The following is a 19,494-nucleotide window of genomic DNA, read 5'->3' as shown; positions in this document are numbered from 1 at the left end:
CTTCCATGCCAAGGTCTCCCTGTCCCATTGCCTGCAGCAGAACTGTGCCAGGAGCAGCAAGGCAGCAGGGCTGTTGATGCTGAGGAGTGTCAGTCATGCCAGGACACAGCTGTGCCCTCACCTGACTCCCTGCAGGTCCTGGCCTTTTGTGAGCCACTCCTGGAGCTGCCATTCTCCTATTTAAGTGGTTCACAGATTATGGGTGAACAAAGCTTTTAGGTATGTGCACTCTGAACAGACAGACTGCTGGACTGAAGAGCAACAATTTCAACTGGAGTGTGTGGTTTTCTTAAAAAAAAATAAAAATAAATGCAGGCTCCCATGAAGAAGCACTCCCATCTTTAAAGAATATTTATTTAAATACAATTTATTCTGCCATGCAGCTGCAGCTATGTAGTTCAGGACATGCTGTCAGACTGCAGGATGATTTGGGCACAGCAGAACAGAGGCAGGTGGCTCCTTTTCTAAGTCCTCTGCTCTCCAGGGTTTAACATGGATCAAGTGTTGAATGAACATAGTATTTTCCTTCAGTGATTTCTTTAGATTTTCTCTTCCCTTTATGAAGAATGTAAAAATCATGTTTTTAAATATTTAACAGGCATATTATTTACCTGAGAGTAAGAGCTTATGATTTGATACATTTTATTATGCAAATACCTACTTATTCAAAATGTAAAACATTAATTATCTTGGCAGTCCCTAATAGCTAATCTGGCATGTTAAAAAAACCACCGTTGACATATTAAAAACCAAATATTTAGGGCCTGATTTGCCTCTTTCACTTGTGCAAACTGCCAGTAATTACACTGACATTAACAAGGATATTCCCAGCATACACTGGGGAAAGCAAAGGTGCATCACAGTGAAGAGGAAAGATCCTGTTGTTCTACTTACAGGTAAATTTAATCATGCTTGATTTCACTTTGATAAATTGCTCAAGTAAAGCAAACTTAGTTACTCAGGAGACTATTATTTCTATGGAGCCAACACTATGAAACAGCTATAAGGAGCAGTAGCAGATTTTAGAATAATAGTTCAGACATTTTATTAGTATGTAAAGACTCTCTCATCCATATTCTAGCCTATGAGTCTACAAAGCTGTATTAAATTAATTCAGCTGATTCACATTCATTTAACATTAAAAATATACTGTTTTCAAGACAGTATATGCAGAAGCTTCCTCTCTGGCTATGATCTTATATCCCAAGTTTCAGCTTTTCTCTTTTTTAACAGCCAAGTTATAAACCTCTAAAACTAGGGTTTGTAATAGAAATCCTGATAGACTCCCTTTAATGCTTTGAATTATAAAACTACACCTTTTAAAAGACAAGTGTCATTGCCAAACAGTGAAATTACTATACTTTACTTCCACCCACTACATTTCAATTTTAATTTTATGAATATTGCAAATTATAACACTCACATTATAACCTCTGAAGGGGATAATTTATAAAAGCAGTGTCCATCAATTATAAATTTTCCATGACATTAATAAAATGGCAAGAACTAATTATGATGACTTCTGAGATGAAGATGCCTTGGACAAATCATTAATACGTTGAAATGGTATTTTTTTAAACATAGCAGGTTCTAATTATGACTGAAATGAGATGATGAAAATGATCACGGAAAGGACATTAACCTGATGAGTTCCACAGTCTCTGAGTACATGGTGTATGGAGATTTAGCTTCTAATGGATCTCGCTCCATAGCATTTCCACATTCGATGAAGGAGAGGGCAGCATCAGCATAATTCACTGCTTTACCAAACTTCTCCAGCTGAAATGGGAATGACACTGTCAAGAAAATCCTTCAGCCTTGATTTCTAGATAGGCAGATTATTCTACAAAGCAACACTAGCTTTAGGATGAAATCAAAGTGACACTGGTAGCTAAGAATGAGTTCAGATAGTAATTAAGGCAGGGACTATGTTTTTTACCAAATCTTTTCAGGGCAGTGGCTGAATGCTCCACAGAGGGAAGTCAGTGTATGTTCACTGACATCAGGGATTTACACAGGCAAGAAAGGGCACTAAGCATGTTTATGCACATCCATACCGCTCCTTGACAGATGAAGTAAATTTGAATGTCATTATGCAAGGGTTAAGTAACAACTCCATGCCATTTGGCTGATGTCATATTCTGTGTTAACTGTTGGTCAAAAAAAAAAATCTCATCACTTATATGATGAGTAAAAGAGCAGGGAAAAAAAAAGGGAGACAATATAGCACTGGTTAATATTTCATTTTACTAGGATTTTATTGCAAAAGGTTTTAGCCCTCATAATGGTTGTGATTAAACTGACTCAGACATACTGATTTCTTTTTTTATGTGTAATGAATATTATATATGACATTTTTATAGTACACACTTTATAATAGTATTTAACATTTTTGGTTTTTGATAGCTGAATGTAAGAATTCTACTAATGTGGCATTTGATATAGGAGATCCAATACACTTTAAATAATTTTAAAATGTCCTTCTATGTCTCTATCAAAATATTTTTGATGCATCTGCGTATGTTTCCACTCAGAAAACAGAAGCCTATTCTAACAACATATTAAACATAACATTTATTATTGGTCCGAGGTAGCAGTATACTTGTCTATGTGGCTCCTTCTAAGCCATAACTAGTTCTCTCCACCCACCTTTAATTTCAAGTATGGCTCCTGTGCATTGATTACGTACAAAGCCTTTGTATAATTGATAGGTATCAACTGAATGGTCAGAAAAAGGGAAATGTTTCTGACTGCTCTCTCTCTATTACAGTGGCTGCCTCTCGTTATATTCTTCAAATTCCTTTTTTCACTTTGAAAAAACTTCCATTAATTTTGGAAGACAAAAAGTCTTCCAAAGATGACTTTTTGTGGTATGGAAAAAAGAATCTGGCTGCAAGCAGATTTAGTAGAGACACAGAATTTGAGCCAAGAATGGGATCTGATTTTCTGGAGTAGGTGGAATTATTGCACCTCAGACATCATCTCAGACAGGAACATAGTGAGGTCTCAAAGATCTCTTCCTATAGTACAGCCACTTGCCACTGCAGCAGCCCACCCAAATTAGCTGATCCCTTACTGCAGCCCCAGACAAGCAGAGGTTTTTATGGGGTTGCTCCCATAAGACATGAAATGTTCTGCCCTTCACCAGAAATCTATTTTCTCTACAAGCTCAAGAACACTGCTGCCACAAATCTCATTAACATTTGCTGACACATTTTGAGGTCACACGCATTATCTTTCTAACCACTGCAACACATCTTTCAATGCTGCCTGTGCTCTGTCAAGTCAGCACCAAGTAACCAGCAGCAATTGCTTCCATAGGACAAGTAACACAGGGGATTGCACACCAAATGTGTTACATGGAGATTATTTGCGTGCAGCTGCATTGGGTGGGGAAAAAAAAAACAACTTCAGATCTAAATAGCAGAAGGAAAAAGCAGATACTTTGTTCATGGATATTTATGTCTGCCAACAAGTTGATCACAGTGAATGGCTTCACATTGGGGCACTCAGGTTGTCAAACTCTGTGTGACAGGCAGGGCCTGTGTGCAGGCAGCAGTGGGATGTGCTGTGCCTGCTCCTCTTAGTGCTGCTTGAGAAACACCCCTGATCCTCCAGGCACAGGCAAAGGTAATAGCACAGGAGAAGAGTCAACACCTTGTGAGTGCATCAGGCTGCAGAGGGAGGTGAATTGACAGAGCACATTGAGATCATCGGGAGCCTGAGCCTGAAATATTTGCTAGTGTGGAGCAGGTAGCCCTGTGCCAGCACCTTGTGTGCTTTGTTTAAAGGTCACCCAGCTGTGGGAGGTGTGAGCCTGCAGATGCCAGACTGTGGCTGGACGTGCTCTATCAAGCTGGCTGGAAGCCATAAAGCCACCTCCTGTAAATGGGCATGCTGGAAGAGATGACTGTCACCTTGCTGACAGTCATAACAGGTGACAAAACCCTGAATCCACCTCACACAGAAAACACGCTTGGAAACACTGTGCCCCAAGCCAAAAGGGAGCCTGGAGAGCTGAAGCAGACAGCTTGAAATGTCAGCTCTCCTTCAGCTCATTCTCAGCAGAGGGAGAGACTTTTTTGTTTGTCTAGTTTGCTTTTTAAAAACATAGCATGTAATTGTTTTTTGTTTTTTTTTTTTATTATTTCTAAGCACAAAATCCCTAATGAGTAATGACAGAATATACATGCAAAACTCCCAGACATAGTAAAGCTGAGAGGTGAATAATCACCCAGCACTTTGAGGAGCAAAGTGGATTGCCACACTCATTTTTTGACATCTTAGTTAAATTAAGTAGAGGAGTCAAGTTCCACTAAGTCTTCCTGGAAGAGCCACTGTTCTGCACCCTATGTAGCATCCAGGAGCAAAGCCCCTTCCTACAAAGCAAACGTTTATTATGGACACTTCAGAACTGGCAATAGCTTGCATAGAACAAGCCATGGTAGAATACAATCTGTCAGATTATGCAGTTTTATCAAAATACTTGGCAAAATTAGGCCAATCTTACTGGAATTTCATCTGGGGTAAAGCAAGTGAAAAATAGCACTGAACTACCTCACTGCCAGATTTTTTGGGAATAAGTGTGTTGTGACTTTCTTTATCAGCCTAAAACCATGCAATAAAAAGGAATATAGTACATAACATTGAATTGTTTCAGATTTTAAACAACTGAATTGGAAATATCAGTTTTACCACATGATTATGGGGCTTGGGGTGATTTGCCTGTCTTTCTGCTATGGAATATTTCAACACTTCTGTTTTAGGTTTAAAACTAATAGGAAAAACAAATTTTAAATACACATCAACTTTCATAAAACCATCTTCCATACTTCATAAACAGCATGATTATTGCTCCTCCCTGGAAGAAACACCAGCTATTTGAAGTAGCTGGTTTTTTTTGGAACAAATACTTAAAACTTAGGAACGGTGTTCAGGGTTTAACTTGTGCACAGTGTGTTTATGGAGCACAAACCGAAGCATAGTTTAATCAATAGCATGCTTCTTCTTGGTCTGAGAGGCTTTAGATCTTGTGCAATAATGCCCATTTTTAACACTGAGTTCCACAGTAAAAAGAGACAAAAAACCTGTGATAACCTACCAGTGCATCTGCTTTATGCTTCAGCTTCTTAGCCTCTTGCATGTAATAATCTGCATTGTGAAGCCTAGAGAGACAAAATTAATTAATTCAAGTCACTGCTTTCATATAGCTGGACAAATGCTTAAAAAAATTGCTGACTGCTTTAAAGAAGAATTTTGATATATATGCCCACTTATCTCTTTAAATCTTAGCTTGATATTAATCTGAAGCTGTTGTATGCAGCGATATGATGGGTGACTAGAATGTAAAATAAGTAGCTGTAGAAATTGGCTGCCCAAAGGACCTATTAATGTGTGCTGAACAGAGGAAAAGGAAAAATATTTTAAACTAATTAAGTATAAGAAGTTTCCATTAGAGGAGCTAAAATAAAAAAATTAAGAAGAATTACCATGAACCAATGTTCACGATTCAAAAACATTTATCAATAGAATCTTCATTAATCAGTGACAACAGCTCATTTGCCAAGATTAAAATTGTGTGTGCCTTTGTGCAGCACTATCCACGCAGGTGCCCAATACCAGCACTGTAATCAAAGATACTCTCTTTCACTGGGACCTCTGCTTGCACAAAAATCCCAATCACAGAGCACAAAGTCAATAAAACTTACACATCATCAAATGTTATTTTGGGTCTTCTGGGCTCAGAATTCCCATTGGAAAGCGTTGGCATTGCAGACCAGATGTCTGACTCTAGATGGCTGGTGTCAAGAAGAGTGTTGGCTGTGGGTGTACTGTGAGATTCTTCCTCCTAGGAAACACAGGACTGTTATTCATAGTTCAAACAAACACCTTCCCTGACAAAAACCCTTCCCAGCAAACCAAAGAGTAAGGCATAAAGCAGCTTGCCTACCTTCATGTCACCTTACCAAACCACCCTTCCCTTCTTTGTACCATGAGCCTAGTAGATTAATTAGAGAGTATGACTCTACTTCTCACCTGAGCTCTCACATGGACTCTCATGGACTCAATTTTGCACTTTAAGGTGTAAGTTTTAGGTGGATACCATGGTGTTACTGACTAGAGACACTGGTTACAGCAAGGATGGGGAGATCTAATGGGACAGGGCTTGGTCTAAACTTCTTTCAAGGTGTATCATACTAATGTAACCCTTTTTTCTATATTACTAGGAGCTAACTGTTAATGTGGCTGAAGAGTCTGCTTGGATTTCAGCAGGGAACAATTTCCTCACTCTTGTTACAGAAAGAAGAATGAAAAGCAGTTGTGACTTTGCAATGATTAAAACCAGAAGCATAACAGATTTTAAATCAGGCAATTGCAAATTGCAAGCTTAGTCCCCAACCAGATAAGCTAAATTACAGATGGACCAATGAACTAGGGAAAGAAGTCTAATATATTTTAGGGGGAAAATAGTTCATATATCAAGATAATAGATTAACCCAGGATAAATCTGACTAGAGATGCTGGGATGAGAGGAAGAGGCCCTGCTGTTTACATAGCACTGTTTATTTGCTGACATATGCAGCTCATTTTGGCACTGATTTCAGTTGAAGGCGTGTGTATTACTGGCGCAGCTTGAAGTGACACAATGATATCAGAAAGCAACAGGGATGAATGAATAAGGTGAAGTGATTTGTCACCTACAATCCAATGCAACTTGTGAGTTTTACTATTACAGTGCAGGGTAACAACCCCTCTCAAAGTGGAGAACAGTGAAAAATGGGGCTATGCATGGCCTTTTCTGTGGCAGAATTTTCTTCTAATTTTGACAGTGATACTGAGATACAGTTTGATACTATAAAGTAAGGATGAGATTGAAACTCTAGAGGAAGGACTGTTTTGTAAAATGGGCCAAAACTCTGGAGTGTCTCTGTTTAACCTAAAAAGAGAATGACAAACTAATGTGAAATTTTATGTTGCTTTACTGAATTTGCTTTGGCTTTTTTCCATGTATTTTCAGAAAAACCCCCCTACCTGAATCTGGTGAAAAGCAAGAAACAAAGAACTGTCTCTGTGAGAACCACTGATGGGGAGATAGCCCTAACAGTGTGACATTTTTCTGGGGGAAAAAACTATTTAAAAATTGTCTAAAAGCTTACACATAATTAATGAAGATTAAGTGTAAATAAACCTTACTGTTTTGAGTCTGCAAACCTGAGAGAGGTTTGCATGCTGAGTGTACTATGGTATTGTTATTGTCTGTTTAGTTTGAGCTATAATATTCAGTATGACCACAGTGCTTAATTCTGGGTGAGAATTTGGGGCAGTTATTCAGGTGATATTCTGGAAGTTTTATTTTCAAAATGTGAGTGTTGCAGCTACAGAGTTAAGGGACTAATTTCAGCTACTTGATGGTTGCTGAGACTCTTCTCTGAGGCTCAGGGTCCAGGTGCTTCAGGGAAGGACAGACAATGCCAAGTAGATGCCTAATGCTGACCTAAAAATGAAGCTTGCAAGAGCTGGCTTTGCCTGGCTCTGCAAAGATCCACTCCCCCTGAGTGGGGCTACAAAAGCATTTAGAAATACACATTGTGTGGAAAAAAATCCAACAGAATAAAGCTGAATTAATTTCACTTTATCTTGTTCACTGCCACCAACTGAGGCTGGTTACTTACACAGATTCCTTTGGGGTTAGAAGAAGATTTATTTTCATTCTTTCTGTGTTTAGAAACAGAGGAGGAAGAGCTGCTGGTCTGTGAGGTGTTTGTGACAGTGGGCTCCTGGCTGAAGGAGCCGCTGTCACTGCTGTGCCGCCGGTGCACAGGATCATCCAAGAGTGGGGACAAGGGAGGAGGAAACAGCTTATCTTCTCTTTTCTTTGTCACCTTCTTCACTGAGCTATTGCTCCTGGGACATAGAGAAAAAAACAGTTGCATTTCAAGAATATTGGTTAATTCTCCACAGCACAAAGCTCTACATTTCCTTTACTGAGAACCCAGCTCTGCCCTCCGATCTGTCTTGCACTCCTGTGCCCTCTGTGGTAAGGCACAAGGGGACAGCAGCAAAAACAGAAGAGGTGCCTCTGCCTTTTCAGTGACTGCAGAAACCTGCTTTGGAGGACAACTTGCAGTGCATTAGTACAAATTGCACCCAATTTAAATGCTAATTTGAGTCAGTCTTCATTTGAGAGTTCATAGAGGTTCTGACTCAGCAAAGTGCTGAAAAGTTTTATGCACAGGGTTAGTTCCTTTGACATCAAGTATGACTATTTATGTGTTTAACATTAAGAATCTTTTCAAGAGGTGGATTAGGGCACATATAAGCAACCTTTGCAAAAAATACCCAAACAGCACATGGCATCATATGAGCCAAAAATAGAATTTATAACAACTACAAAATTATAACCATAACAAGATAATACTTATTTAATCTCTAGAATGAAACAAATGTTCAACACTATATTAAAATGATACGTTGTAGCTGGCAAAAGCCCTTGAGCAAATATTGGTTGATGAATTGAATGTGATTCAGAAAATGAATGTGTTTTTGACATGAAAGCTCAAGCAATGTAATAATCTATTGTCTATTTTATCTACAGAAATTGTTAGCTGGCTAGCAATGGCAGCTGCGATGCACAATAAAACCAGAAAAAAATCACAACCTGGTAGACCTTTCTTCACTCAAATTCATCAAAAAAGAGAAAAACCAAACCCAACACCTCACTGACTGCTTAACATGTTAATCTACTCCAAGATTTTTAATTCAGTTACTGTCCCAGCTCAGTCAATGAAGATTACCTGAATTTTTATATTTTGTTAGACATCTAATATTGCACTACATGATCATTTACTTCTCATGATTATTGAATAAAATTTCAATAAGAAACTAAGTCAACAAGAACTTATGTTTTGTTCCCACCTTCAGTCAGTGTCAGGAATTACCGATCTACTTTGCCTCAAAGTAACATGGGAAAGAGGAGAAGGTGACACAGGTTCCCTTACTTCTCACTTCTCATTTAGGGGCTCTCTCTCATTTCAGTCTGGCCTCTTCTGCAGTTTCACTGACAGTATCAATATCTACTCCTTGGTCTCTGCCCTACCTGGGACCTTTGGTGATACATAAATATTTTAGCCTGATCTGTGAAACCAAAAAGTGAAATCAAACAAACTCCTCATGTTTTATAGCTCCTCTACCCAAAACTACTTTAATTCAACCTGAGCAGAGTTAGAAATATCTTACTTGAAACCCTCTGATATTAAAGATCTTCAGACTGAAGAAATAAAACAAGCTCAAATTCATACTGCCTTACTGGGACAGATGCTGTCCTGCCTGGAAGACATGGGTCTGAAGAAGATCAAAGGCAAACAACCATGTTGGAATAGACTGGCAGTTCTTCAAGGAGAATGATTTGATGCACATGTGGTCCTGCAACATGTCCTCCAGAAAGTTCTCACTCAAAGCTCCATCTGTTTGCTTTCTCACCCCCAAAGGGCATTTCGGAACTCAGACAAGTTACCATAGTTATAGCTCATGACACTCTGAACTTTTTCCAGACAAAAGTTTTCCAAAGGAGGGTGAGCACTGCCCCAACAAAGCATGCACACGTTATTGGATTGTACAGCTGCAAAGAAGACACAGTTAACCCACAGAAACACCCAGGAGCAGAACCCAAACCCTCTGCCTCCCAAGCACATGCACAGGGAACCCTGAACTCATAGCAGGGAACACAGAGCAAAGTGGTTTTCCGTGACACTGTGCACGGAAGAGTTTGGAGCTCTTCACTATTTAAAACTTCGTACGTTCAATTCATCTTTGGGCTCAGATATAAAATGGGGTAAACAAATGAACAGGTGCAGCTTCTCAACTCTGGCACATAAATCACTCTGTGGGCTGGAAAAATTAACCACAAACCAAAAAGTACTAGAGGATATTTTTTCTACATAACTTATGTTTAGCTCCATCCCCCCAACAGTACAGTTTTAATTGTCTGTTGAGTTTTTTTTCTTTTCTTCCCCTTGCTCAATTAATCCTATATATTTTTGCAGGAATTAAGCTGATAATTATCTAGCAATGTTGCCTCCCTCAGATTTACACTAAAGCATTTATGTTAACAATAACCTTCATGAAATAGGTTGTTACCAGCAGTTAACCAGATTGTCACTTTGCTTTCGGCTGTTAATGGCCTAAGAAACTGGTCTTTGACTGCAGGAATTGATAATTTTGAATTATTTTATTGCAAAAATTACTGAGACTCAATGGTTTAATTTGCTGACATAATTGTTAAAATATATTTAAAATCTAGTGAGAAACACAATGAGAGGAATGATGGGTTTGTCTTTACAATCAAGCTGTGGGTCTGCTGATAAGATGCAGCTATCAGTGAGAGACAACAGAAACAATAGGACAGATTCCACTGAAAGATGAAAGAGGCACTGGAAGAGCACCATGAATTCCACAAAAGTTAAGAATTAAGAAGGGATTATGCATTGGAGGGGGGAGGAAGGTATCGCAGGTATCAGGCGTTCCGGGAAGCCTGTACCTCTCAAGTACCTCAGCCTATGGGGAAAGGGAGAAGGGACAAGCGGCCGGGAATTAGGATAAAAGGAGGCTGCGCCCTCCAAAAACTGGAGAGACCCCAGGGGAATGGCCCATGGCCTCTCCCTTTATTCGAATAAAGTAAAAGGACTCCTCTGTCTCCTTTTTGGACATAAACCTCTGGTGTTTGTGGATTAATTTTCCTGACAACAATAAAAGTGCATGGAAAAACTACAAGCAGGACTGATGGTCTTGTGGCTGCAGGGTTTAATCTTTTGTGTCTAAAAAAGGCAAATTATCAAAGAGGGAAAAGGTTCCCCATCTGCTTGCTTTTTTTTTTTTTTCCCCAGCTGGTTTCTTTTAGGGCAGAAAGCAAGCAAACAGGCATCAAGAGGCCATTGCATGAAGAAGGGAGAATTTGCAGCTACTCTCATGTTTCAAGCTGCCTTTCTTTGTCCTTTCTTTATCTACTCCTTGTGTTATGCAGTGGTATCTGGCCTGTTAGTGAGACAAAGCCACTGTCTATACCAGGCACTTGGCTTTCTTTTGCCTCTGCTCCCCTGGCCCACAATGAAATGCTACACATTGATGGTGATCTGACTTTCTGAAGGGGGTTTACAGGGAAAAGTCACTCCCACACTAGCTGGACCATAGGGCAGCACCTGAACGGAGCTGAAGTCATTGTCATAGACGTGAATGCTGCCTGTGCCACGAAGGAACCCAAAGGAATGCTCTGTGACTTCCCAAGGGATCGACTAATATGTATTGCCAAGTACAGGTGCATCTTCAACTAAAAGTCAAATAAAAGAGAATGGTAAATTTTGAAAAACAGAAATGCAGAAGTGTTTGCCTCAGACAGATGTCTAGCATGCCTGCTAGATGCTGGGCATGTTTCACTGGTGTGAGTCCAATGTGATTCACAGTTTGCATCAGCAAATAATTCCCTGCGTTACTACAAAAAAACCAAATACTGGTGAGTAGTGCTCTGTCTGGACTGGGTCTGTCAATCAAATATTCATGTATCAATGGGATTCAGCAGTACATACAATTAATGTTTAAATTGAAATTTCTCTGTCAAGGAACTAAACATAAATCCTCTGCTGCAAAGCAGGCAGCTGATCTGACAAAAATTCAGCTTTACAGAAATGTTTCAATGTATTCCTATAAAAACACTGAAATATCTATTCCTTCATTTGCTGTAAAGTATCAGAAATAAGGAAAATACAGTGGCAATAGTTTGAACAGCACATTTTAAGTGTCAAGTCAGATTTTGGAAAAGCCATCAGCCCCTGAGTATGTGAGGGAAGGAACAGAGAGGTAATTATGGCTTATGCAATGACTACATAATACAAACCTGCTCTCTGTGCAAATGTTCTTTAAGTTCACAAGTGACCATTTGAAATTTCTAAACTCAAATTATACATGTAGCGACAGAAACTTGTGGAATTAGGCATATAATTGACCTTATTAGACACATGACCCTTTAAAGATTAATTGTGCATCTTTGCTTGCTTTATTGAGTCCATATATTTAGGGGAAGACTATAGAGAAATGTATCCAAGTGCTAAACCACAGCAAGACATATGATGGGAGCTGTGAAAGCACAGGTGTAACCTGCATTTTCTGATTGCTCCTGACTCCTGAATGCCTCCAAATTTTGGCCCAGATTATGGTATTTCTGTAAAAAACACTCTTGTACCTTTAAAAGAACTTAATAAAAATCTCAGGTCTGCCTTGGGGAACTTGGCTTATTGGCACAGGGATCAAGTTCTAATAGAAGACACCCAAGTTTCCTACTAAGTGACAACATCCACCATGGGACTTAACACCTCCTTAAGGGATGAAGATCATCATCACACATCATCACTATATCACACTGTCTCAAAGTCCTTATATAGAGAGTTCTAATAGGAAACTTGGAACTTTGAGAATAAAAGACCAAATGGTAAAGCCTGTCTTTCAACCTTTTACTCCTGAAGTGTTATTTTCCCCCATGGCCTTGAACAGTGGACTTTCTTCTGCCTCCCCTTAAAAATTTAGTTAACCCTCTGGAGAACAGAATTACTCCTGAATGCTTAAAAATGAACATTTAAATTTCTAAGAAATTGTCTTCACACAGTTCATCCAGCTCCCTGATCTTTTGGGAAATCCATTAATCTATATTCAGTTGCATGTCTCTGGGAGTTGAAAATCTGAACTGAAAACTTTAATCAAAAAAGTATTGCATTTTCTTCAAGCAAATTCAGAAAACACTAGTAAAAACAAATGCAGTGTGATCCAGGTCTCACTGAGGTAGGAAAGGAGTCAGAAAATTTTGTTCAAAACTTCAGGCAGATGAGAGAAAAAACTAGCATATGGAAGTAACTATTGATGGACACGACTGTGTTTTAAGGAAGAATGCCAAAGGGTTGAAAGCTCTGAGGAATCAAATTAACGATCTGGAAAACAAGCTCAAATTAAGAAACATCAGATTGGGGGTAGATTCTTAGGGCCTGATGTTGACAAGAATAGAAAGATTTGTTTTAATAGATTGTGGAGGTGCTGGGGATGGACAATCTTTGATTCCTTTTGCAATATATCTCTGCTCATTGTATTTCTAGCAACGACAGTCAGGCAATGTCCATGTTTACCAAATATATAACACATTACAGATCCCACTGTAACTTTCAACTTGTCTTCCTTTTCCAGATTCCAGCTCTGATTTTCTCAGTGGCTGAGTGCAGTGCTACTTCACAGACTGTAGTTACTCCATCTTGACACCAGAATAAATAAAATGATGCTCAACCCTCTTTAAGGATTTTAAAATTACTGTACTATTTCATAACTTATTTTTGAATTTTATCTAAATTTAGCTATATTATCCTCAAATTGTTTTCAGAAGCACACTGTGATTTTGATTCTTTGCTTATCTTAGAGCAAAACAGAAAGAAGGACCTCATCTCAAAATCATAAAAGCACAAAAATTGACACAAAAGGGAATTGGACTCTTTGGCTATTTATAGAATGTTAACCTTGTGACCTTAAAATCAGAATTATTATTTATGTGGCACCTGTTCGCTCAAGCATTATAGCCATCTCTGAAAGGCACTGAAAGGCATAAACTATTGGATGGTGTGTCTGCTGAGATACAAAGCACACATCTGAGACACTTGAGATGGTTACCCCTGGCATTGCTGTATACACAGGTAAAACAAAGAGGCAATTTCAGTATTTTGTTCAATAAAACTGAACAAACTGTCTATCATGAAAACGATTTAAAAAAATTAATTCACGGCAATCAAATGAATCCCACTTTTATCAGGATTCACTGTCCACAGAGGTTTAAGGTAATAGAGGCAAGAAAGAACATTGAACGGAGGTTGAAGAGTGCACCAGGATTGTCGCAGTATTCTGAAGTCCTGCAGGCCATCAGAAGGAGGAATGAATCTCATCAAAACCATGTGGATTTCCTTCCTCATGGATGGGAATACCAATGCTCTGTCACTTATGCTGATGGGCTTTAAGGCCCATCTGACTCTACAGTGAAGATATTTACAGAACAGTACTGTGAAATCCCTCAGGAGTGTGATGTCAGAAATACACTTACTCTTTAGTGCTGGTTATTCTGTGGTTCGGTATTGGAGATATACAAGGTGGGAGCAGACAGGAAGCAGGAGGCTCCTCCAGGCGCTGCTTCTTGCTTTCAGCAAAGGTATCCAGGCTTTCCATCTGTTTTAACAGAAATGGCAGGGCATAAAAGATCCAGCATTTATGTACAACTCCACTGGCCATCGACAGGACCTATGGAATCTCAGTGTATTTCCTTTATAGCAGCACCAGTTAACCTACTGGTCTAAGAGAAGTGAAAGTCACCTGAAATCAGGGCTAAATGTGCTCTAAACACATGACATGAAGTTATAGAACATGTGGCATAGCAGGTAATTAGGATGCAAAATGTCTCTCATGCTAAAGTTATCTGCTGTAGTCCACTGGAATTTAATTAATAATTTAGATGCAATGACTTGATAGCACCAAACCTTATTCAAGTAAATAGCTTTTACTCATTGACCTAATAGAAGTTGATGGGAAAGCTACTCTGATTAAGTATTACTCACAGGACTAGGAGCAGAGGACTGAGCTGGGAGAGTCATTAACAGCAATAGCTCATTTGATATTGGAAGACTCCCTGATGCATGACTTCTGTGCCTGAACTGAAATGATACAAACAAAGCTGACTATTGCTCTGTCACTAGAACCTTTATATCAGTCTTCTAGTCACTAGTAGAGGACTAAAATAAATCTTTTAATAGCATGATTTAGAAACACAAATTAGTCTCTCTCTATCCTGCTTTAACACTTGGTATACCCTTAAGTCATCCTAATTGGCTTGTTTCCCCTTGGGTAGCAGTGAGCAATCACACTGCAATGGAAGGGGCTGATGCAGAGTCCAGCTTATGTTAGCTGGAGGTCCTGAGCAAGATTCTCCATTTTGTTACTTTCTGATTCAAAGTCTCAGTTAAGGAAATTATAAGGTTCCAACTTTCATCTAATTCCCCCTTATATTTTTTTCTTCCCTGGGAGCCCTCACTTTAGTTGCCAATACTACACTTGTGTTTTAGTCAAGATTCCTTCTTCATGATACAGACACTCCACTAAGTTACCCAGCAAGAATTATTTTTGGTATAATAATATGGACCCTGGTGTACTTAGACATACATAAGTATGGACATCCCTCTCCTCTTTTTTTCTCCTTCCTTCTTGCATCTCTGTAGTGTGAAACTAGAATATAAATTGAATAAAAACCTGCTGAGTTTATTCGTGATTATTTTCACTTAATTCAACAGGGAAGGAGCCAGTGCAGTGACTCATTAAGGCAAACGATGCATAAAACATCATTTATGTCTGCCTGGCATCATCTGTCTTTGTCTTGGATTAATTCTCTTGTACCACTGGACTCCTCAAACTTAGAATTTCAAGAAGTCCACCAAAACAGACAATTGAAGTCATATTCACCATGTTTTATAAAATTTGGGGTATAAAAAAATACACTGATGAATTTTCACAGGAAGACCAGAGTACAAGTATTTCAGCTGGAAAAACTGACTAAAAAAATTCATTTAGGATATAAAACCTCAGTTTCTTTTCTGAAAACACATTTGGTTTGAAGTGTAATGTCATATCCCACAAGGAAGGATACCCTTGAGCATAAATAACATAAAACACATGATAAAACATAATGCCTTAAGTCGAAATATATTTGTTTTTTTCAGGTAGCTGTGCAGAGAATGCAGCTAGTTAAGTAAATTATATTTCTATGAATCATATTTGTTCATACCACAAAACAATATAAAACCAGAATTCACCAGAAGCATTAGTAAGCACCATTCCACTGACTGATGAAGCCTGTTTAAACCAGTGGTGAAAACACCTTAATTCTGCAGACAATAAACCCTTCCCTTCCAAACAGAAGTCACATTTTCTGAGTATGGCTGAAACTGTACTAATATGAACTCATCACTTTCTCCAGATTACAGAACACTGGAAACTAATAGGTGAGTCAGCAAATACAGTGAAAAAGCTTGTAAGAAAAATCTAAAAAAATACATTGTTTATTGATTTTGTCAGCTGGGGTTTGCTTTTCACTACTTTCTGATGTTAATTTGTAGTGCACTTGTAAATGTTTGTCCTTTGTAAAACCAATAAAGCCTCAGTGCTGTGATGCCTCCCCAGTGAGAAACCACTGCCTCTGCTCCTGACCTCCAGGGTGCTCAGAAATGCAAGCATTTTCCTTTAAACAATGAAAATTACTTACTTTGTGTTTCCTTTTGGATTTTGTGGAGGGTTTTTCAGCTGCTGGGGTAGGGGACTCTCGAGATGGCCGCCTGTGTTTCACATTTGCCTCTCTTGGTTCACTTTTCACAGATGTGGTCTCAAAAGTTTCCTGTCCAGGTATCCTAGAGAGTAAACTAAGGTCTATTTTCACCCACAGAGATTTGAGTTCTTCATATTCTCTCAGTGGGGACAGAAGTTCATTTTGTACGATTGGGATAGGAGAAAAGAGCTGCTCCTCCAGATCATTGCTGGTCTGGTCAATGGATGTGTTACTGCCATTGCTGGTTAAGCTACTTACGCTGAGGATATTACTGCCAGAATCCTTCACTTTGACACCACTGCCAGACCCAGTGCAGGCTGGCAGCACCTTTGCCTGCAAGTTCTCCTCCTGGTCTGTGTTTGAGTCAGAAGTAGATGAATCAGTTTCAATGAACTCCCGGGACTTTGGGACAATTTTGCTGGGGCCTCTGTACTTTTTCTTCTCTGAAGTGAGACCTGTGCTTGTTCGTGGTTCTTTCCTTGGAGCTGTCTTCCCAACTGCTGCTTTAGTTCGAACCTTTGGCTGCTCGGGGGGTTCCTGTGTGTCTTTTTCTTTGGGAGTGTTGCTGGTATTATTTGGTTTGGGCCAGTTATACTCTTCTACACTGGAAGTCCTTTCTACCTTTTTGGGTTGCTTTTTCCCGGTAGTCCTTTGTGAAGTTGGCTCATTATGAGCTGGTGATTTCTGCTTGGAGCTTTTTGCCTCTGGGGTTTTCTGGGAAACTCGTGGTTTGGCTTTCTCTCGGATGGGACTAAGGATCGCCCGGTCTTTGGAATCAGTCGGGGGGAGGCTGCTGTTGAGCTTCCCTTTGTTTGGCCCTTCAGGCTGCTGGTTGCTCTGGGCCTGGGAGCTGCTCTCACTGTGAGGTTCATTTTGATTGTTGATGATGGTCTTGTTGGGGGGGTTCACTTTATTTAGCCATTTATCCAGCTGCCATTTATTTGTTGAGGGGGGTTCAGGCTGCAGATTGAAGGACGAAAAGGAACAAATCTCAGACAGAAGCAGTGCTTTTCCCTTTAAAAGAGAACATTTTTTATGTTCCCTTTTATTTCAGTCAACTAGTGGTGACTGCTAGTTTTATGGGAGTATTTATGGAGTATTTATGGTTAATTAGGCTTCCTTATCTGGTTTACAATGTGGCCCTGGAGAAATTTAATACAACTAAAAAGTTTAGCTAGTCCCTGAAGAGATAGTTTTGTCATGTTGCCTATCCTTAGTCCCAGCTGAATACTGTGTCAATAAAATCTTCTCTAGCTACTGGCAAAAATCTAAATATTTCTTTAAAGCAACTCAAATGTAGGCCAGAAAGGTTCTTCCAAAAGCTAGAATGAGTATGTGGGTCATACATGTGAAACAGCAAAGGGAAAAGAAGTCAACTGCATCAAACAGCACAGAACTCTGACATCCGCCTAACAGGGAGCAGGACTTAGCTTCCCTCCATGCTTTCCCCTCTGGGGACAGCTGAGTGGCTTACCTCTGGCGTGGCACTGCGTGACTCCTCATTGCACTCGCTGTCACTGGAGCTGCTCTCGCTATCAGAGTCGGACTCAGAGCTGCTCTCGGACTCGCTGGAGCTGCCAGAGCCGCCACTGGAATGCGCCAAGCCAGTGGCATGTGCCACTGGCACTGGGAGACTGCTGCAGGGACAAGATCCTCTCTTAGTGTGCTCATGGCTTTTTTAAGTGTTTCCCAGTGAGCCCCACTCCCACTGAATGTCCTCAGTGTTACCACCCTCTCCTGCAGTGCAGACCCATCAGAGCTCCAGGAGCTGTGCCACTGTGGAGCCACCAGAGGAGCTGGTTGGGTTAGTGACTCATGGGACACATTATGTTAGTAACATTACCATCATCATCACCCTCCAGTAAGAAACACTGCAGTGACACAAACCTGAGCTCATTAGGCCAACGATTGCAAAAGCTAACAATCACACTTAAGTAATTCATTTATGGAATTATGGTTTCTTCATATTTTGTGAGTTCATTTATAATTTGTGATCAAAGGAAGGACATCAGGCAACTAATACTGGACAGTACACTTTAAAAATTAATTTTAATGAATACTTTTACACTTCAGTGTACAAAAACTACGTATTTTGACAAGTCTTCAGGGAGTGCTCGAGAATTTTTTATTTATAGCTTTTTCCCCTCTCATATTTATGATAATGAAGTGAGAAAATAGCATTCATGCTGAAAATAAGCTTCTCTGGGAAATCTATTTTTCTGTGTGTTCAACTGTCCTCCAATGTGTTTATCAGCAATGCACTGTGTGTTATTGTTTCTCCTCAGCATTTGCTTCTAATCTGAAAGGTCAGATGACCCCACCTTTTAGCACTATAGAATTCTGCCAGTCTGAGTCTTTATAACCTCATCTTTAATTTAAACTTTTTTGTTAGGGAGATAACCATAAGGTTATATGTCTCTTTGGCTGATCTATACAGGGACTTTTTGATGATTGATTTTAAATTTGTGAAGCTGACAAAGCAAAGTGTTTGAAAATTGACACCATTTGCTACGCCCTTATGGATATTCAATACTTCACCTTAATATATCATACACTGTGTGTGTCCCATATTGAGTGATCCAGAAATGTCTACAAGGTATAATGCAACTTTGCCTCTGTTTCCATCTGCTTTTCTATTTTCCTCCAAGAAGGATTCAACTAAGCTAGGTATATGCTTTCCTTCCCTTTTCAAACCAAGATGCTCTGTGCATCAAGATGCTGTCTTAAAAAAACACAGTAACCAAGAAACTGGAAAAGCCAGGGGAAAAAACAACAAAGGAAAAGCCGGAACAAACTGATGTGTGACCCTGCTCTGGTAGAATCTTTACAAGCATTGCCATTGGCTTCTCTGACAATAATAGATGGACTTTAATTTTCTTCTTACACTAAGCTACTTTTTCTCCCTCCTTGTTGGTAAAACCTATCGCTTACACCGCGGTTGGTAACAAAACTGTCTCTTTGAGCCTTGCAATGGCCCTGCAGTGCCCATTGTCAAAACAGCTTGATGCTTTAGGGTGCATTAATGAAACAAAATTACTCACTTGGGTAATTGCTACAGATTACTAACTTTGTTGCTCATTAGGTCCATCCCCCTTTTTATTTTTTAAATT

At 39.5% G+C, this 19,494-nt stretch overlaps 1 protein-coding gene across 1 annotated transcript in view; it reads right to left on the bottom strand.

Moving 5' to 3' along the window:
- The window catches only part of AFF2 (ALF transcription elongation factor 2), a 338,660-nt gene that overhangs the window by 19,460 nt on the left and 299,706 nt on the right, over window positions 1–19,494 (bottom strand). The window contains exons 10-16 of the mRNA XM_058848030.1: window positions 17,859–18,021; window positions 16,325–17,344; window positions 14,120–14,241; window positions 7,674–7,905; window positions 5,709–5,848; window positions 5,102–5,165; window positions 1,643–1,779 (exon numbers count right to left, since the gene is read on the bottom strand). Of these exons, the coding sequence (XP_058704013.1) occupies window positions 1,643–1,779; window positions 5,102–5,165; window positions 5,709–5,848; window positions 7,674–7,905; window positions 14,120–14,241; window positions 16,325–17,344; window positions 17,859–18,021 (1,878 nt within the window). The remainder of the gene's footprint in view (window positions 1–1,642; window positions 1,780–5,101; window positions 5,166–5,708; window positions 5,849–7,673; window positions 7,906–14,119; window positions 14,242–16,324; window positions 17,345–17,858; window positions 18,022–19,494) is intronic.

Source organism: Poecile atricapillus, chromosome 12 (assembly GCF_030490865.1).
Source record: "Poecile atricapillus isolate bPoeAtr1 chromosome 12, bPoeAtr1.hap1, whole genome shotgun sequence".
Lineage (NCBI taxonomy): Eukaryota > Metazoa > Chordata > Aves > Passeriformes > Paridae > Poecile > Poecile atricapillus.
The sequence above is the reverse complement of the archived record's forward strand: the minus strand, read 5'-3'. Positions and strand labels throughout refer to the sequence as shown.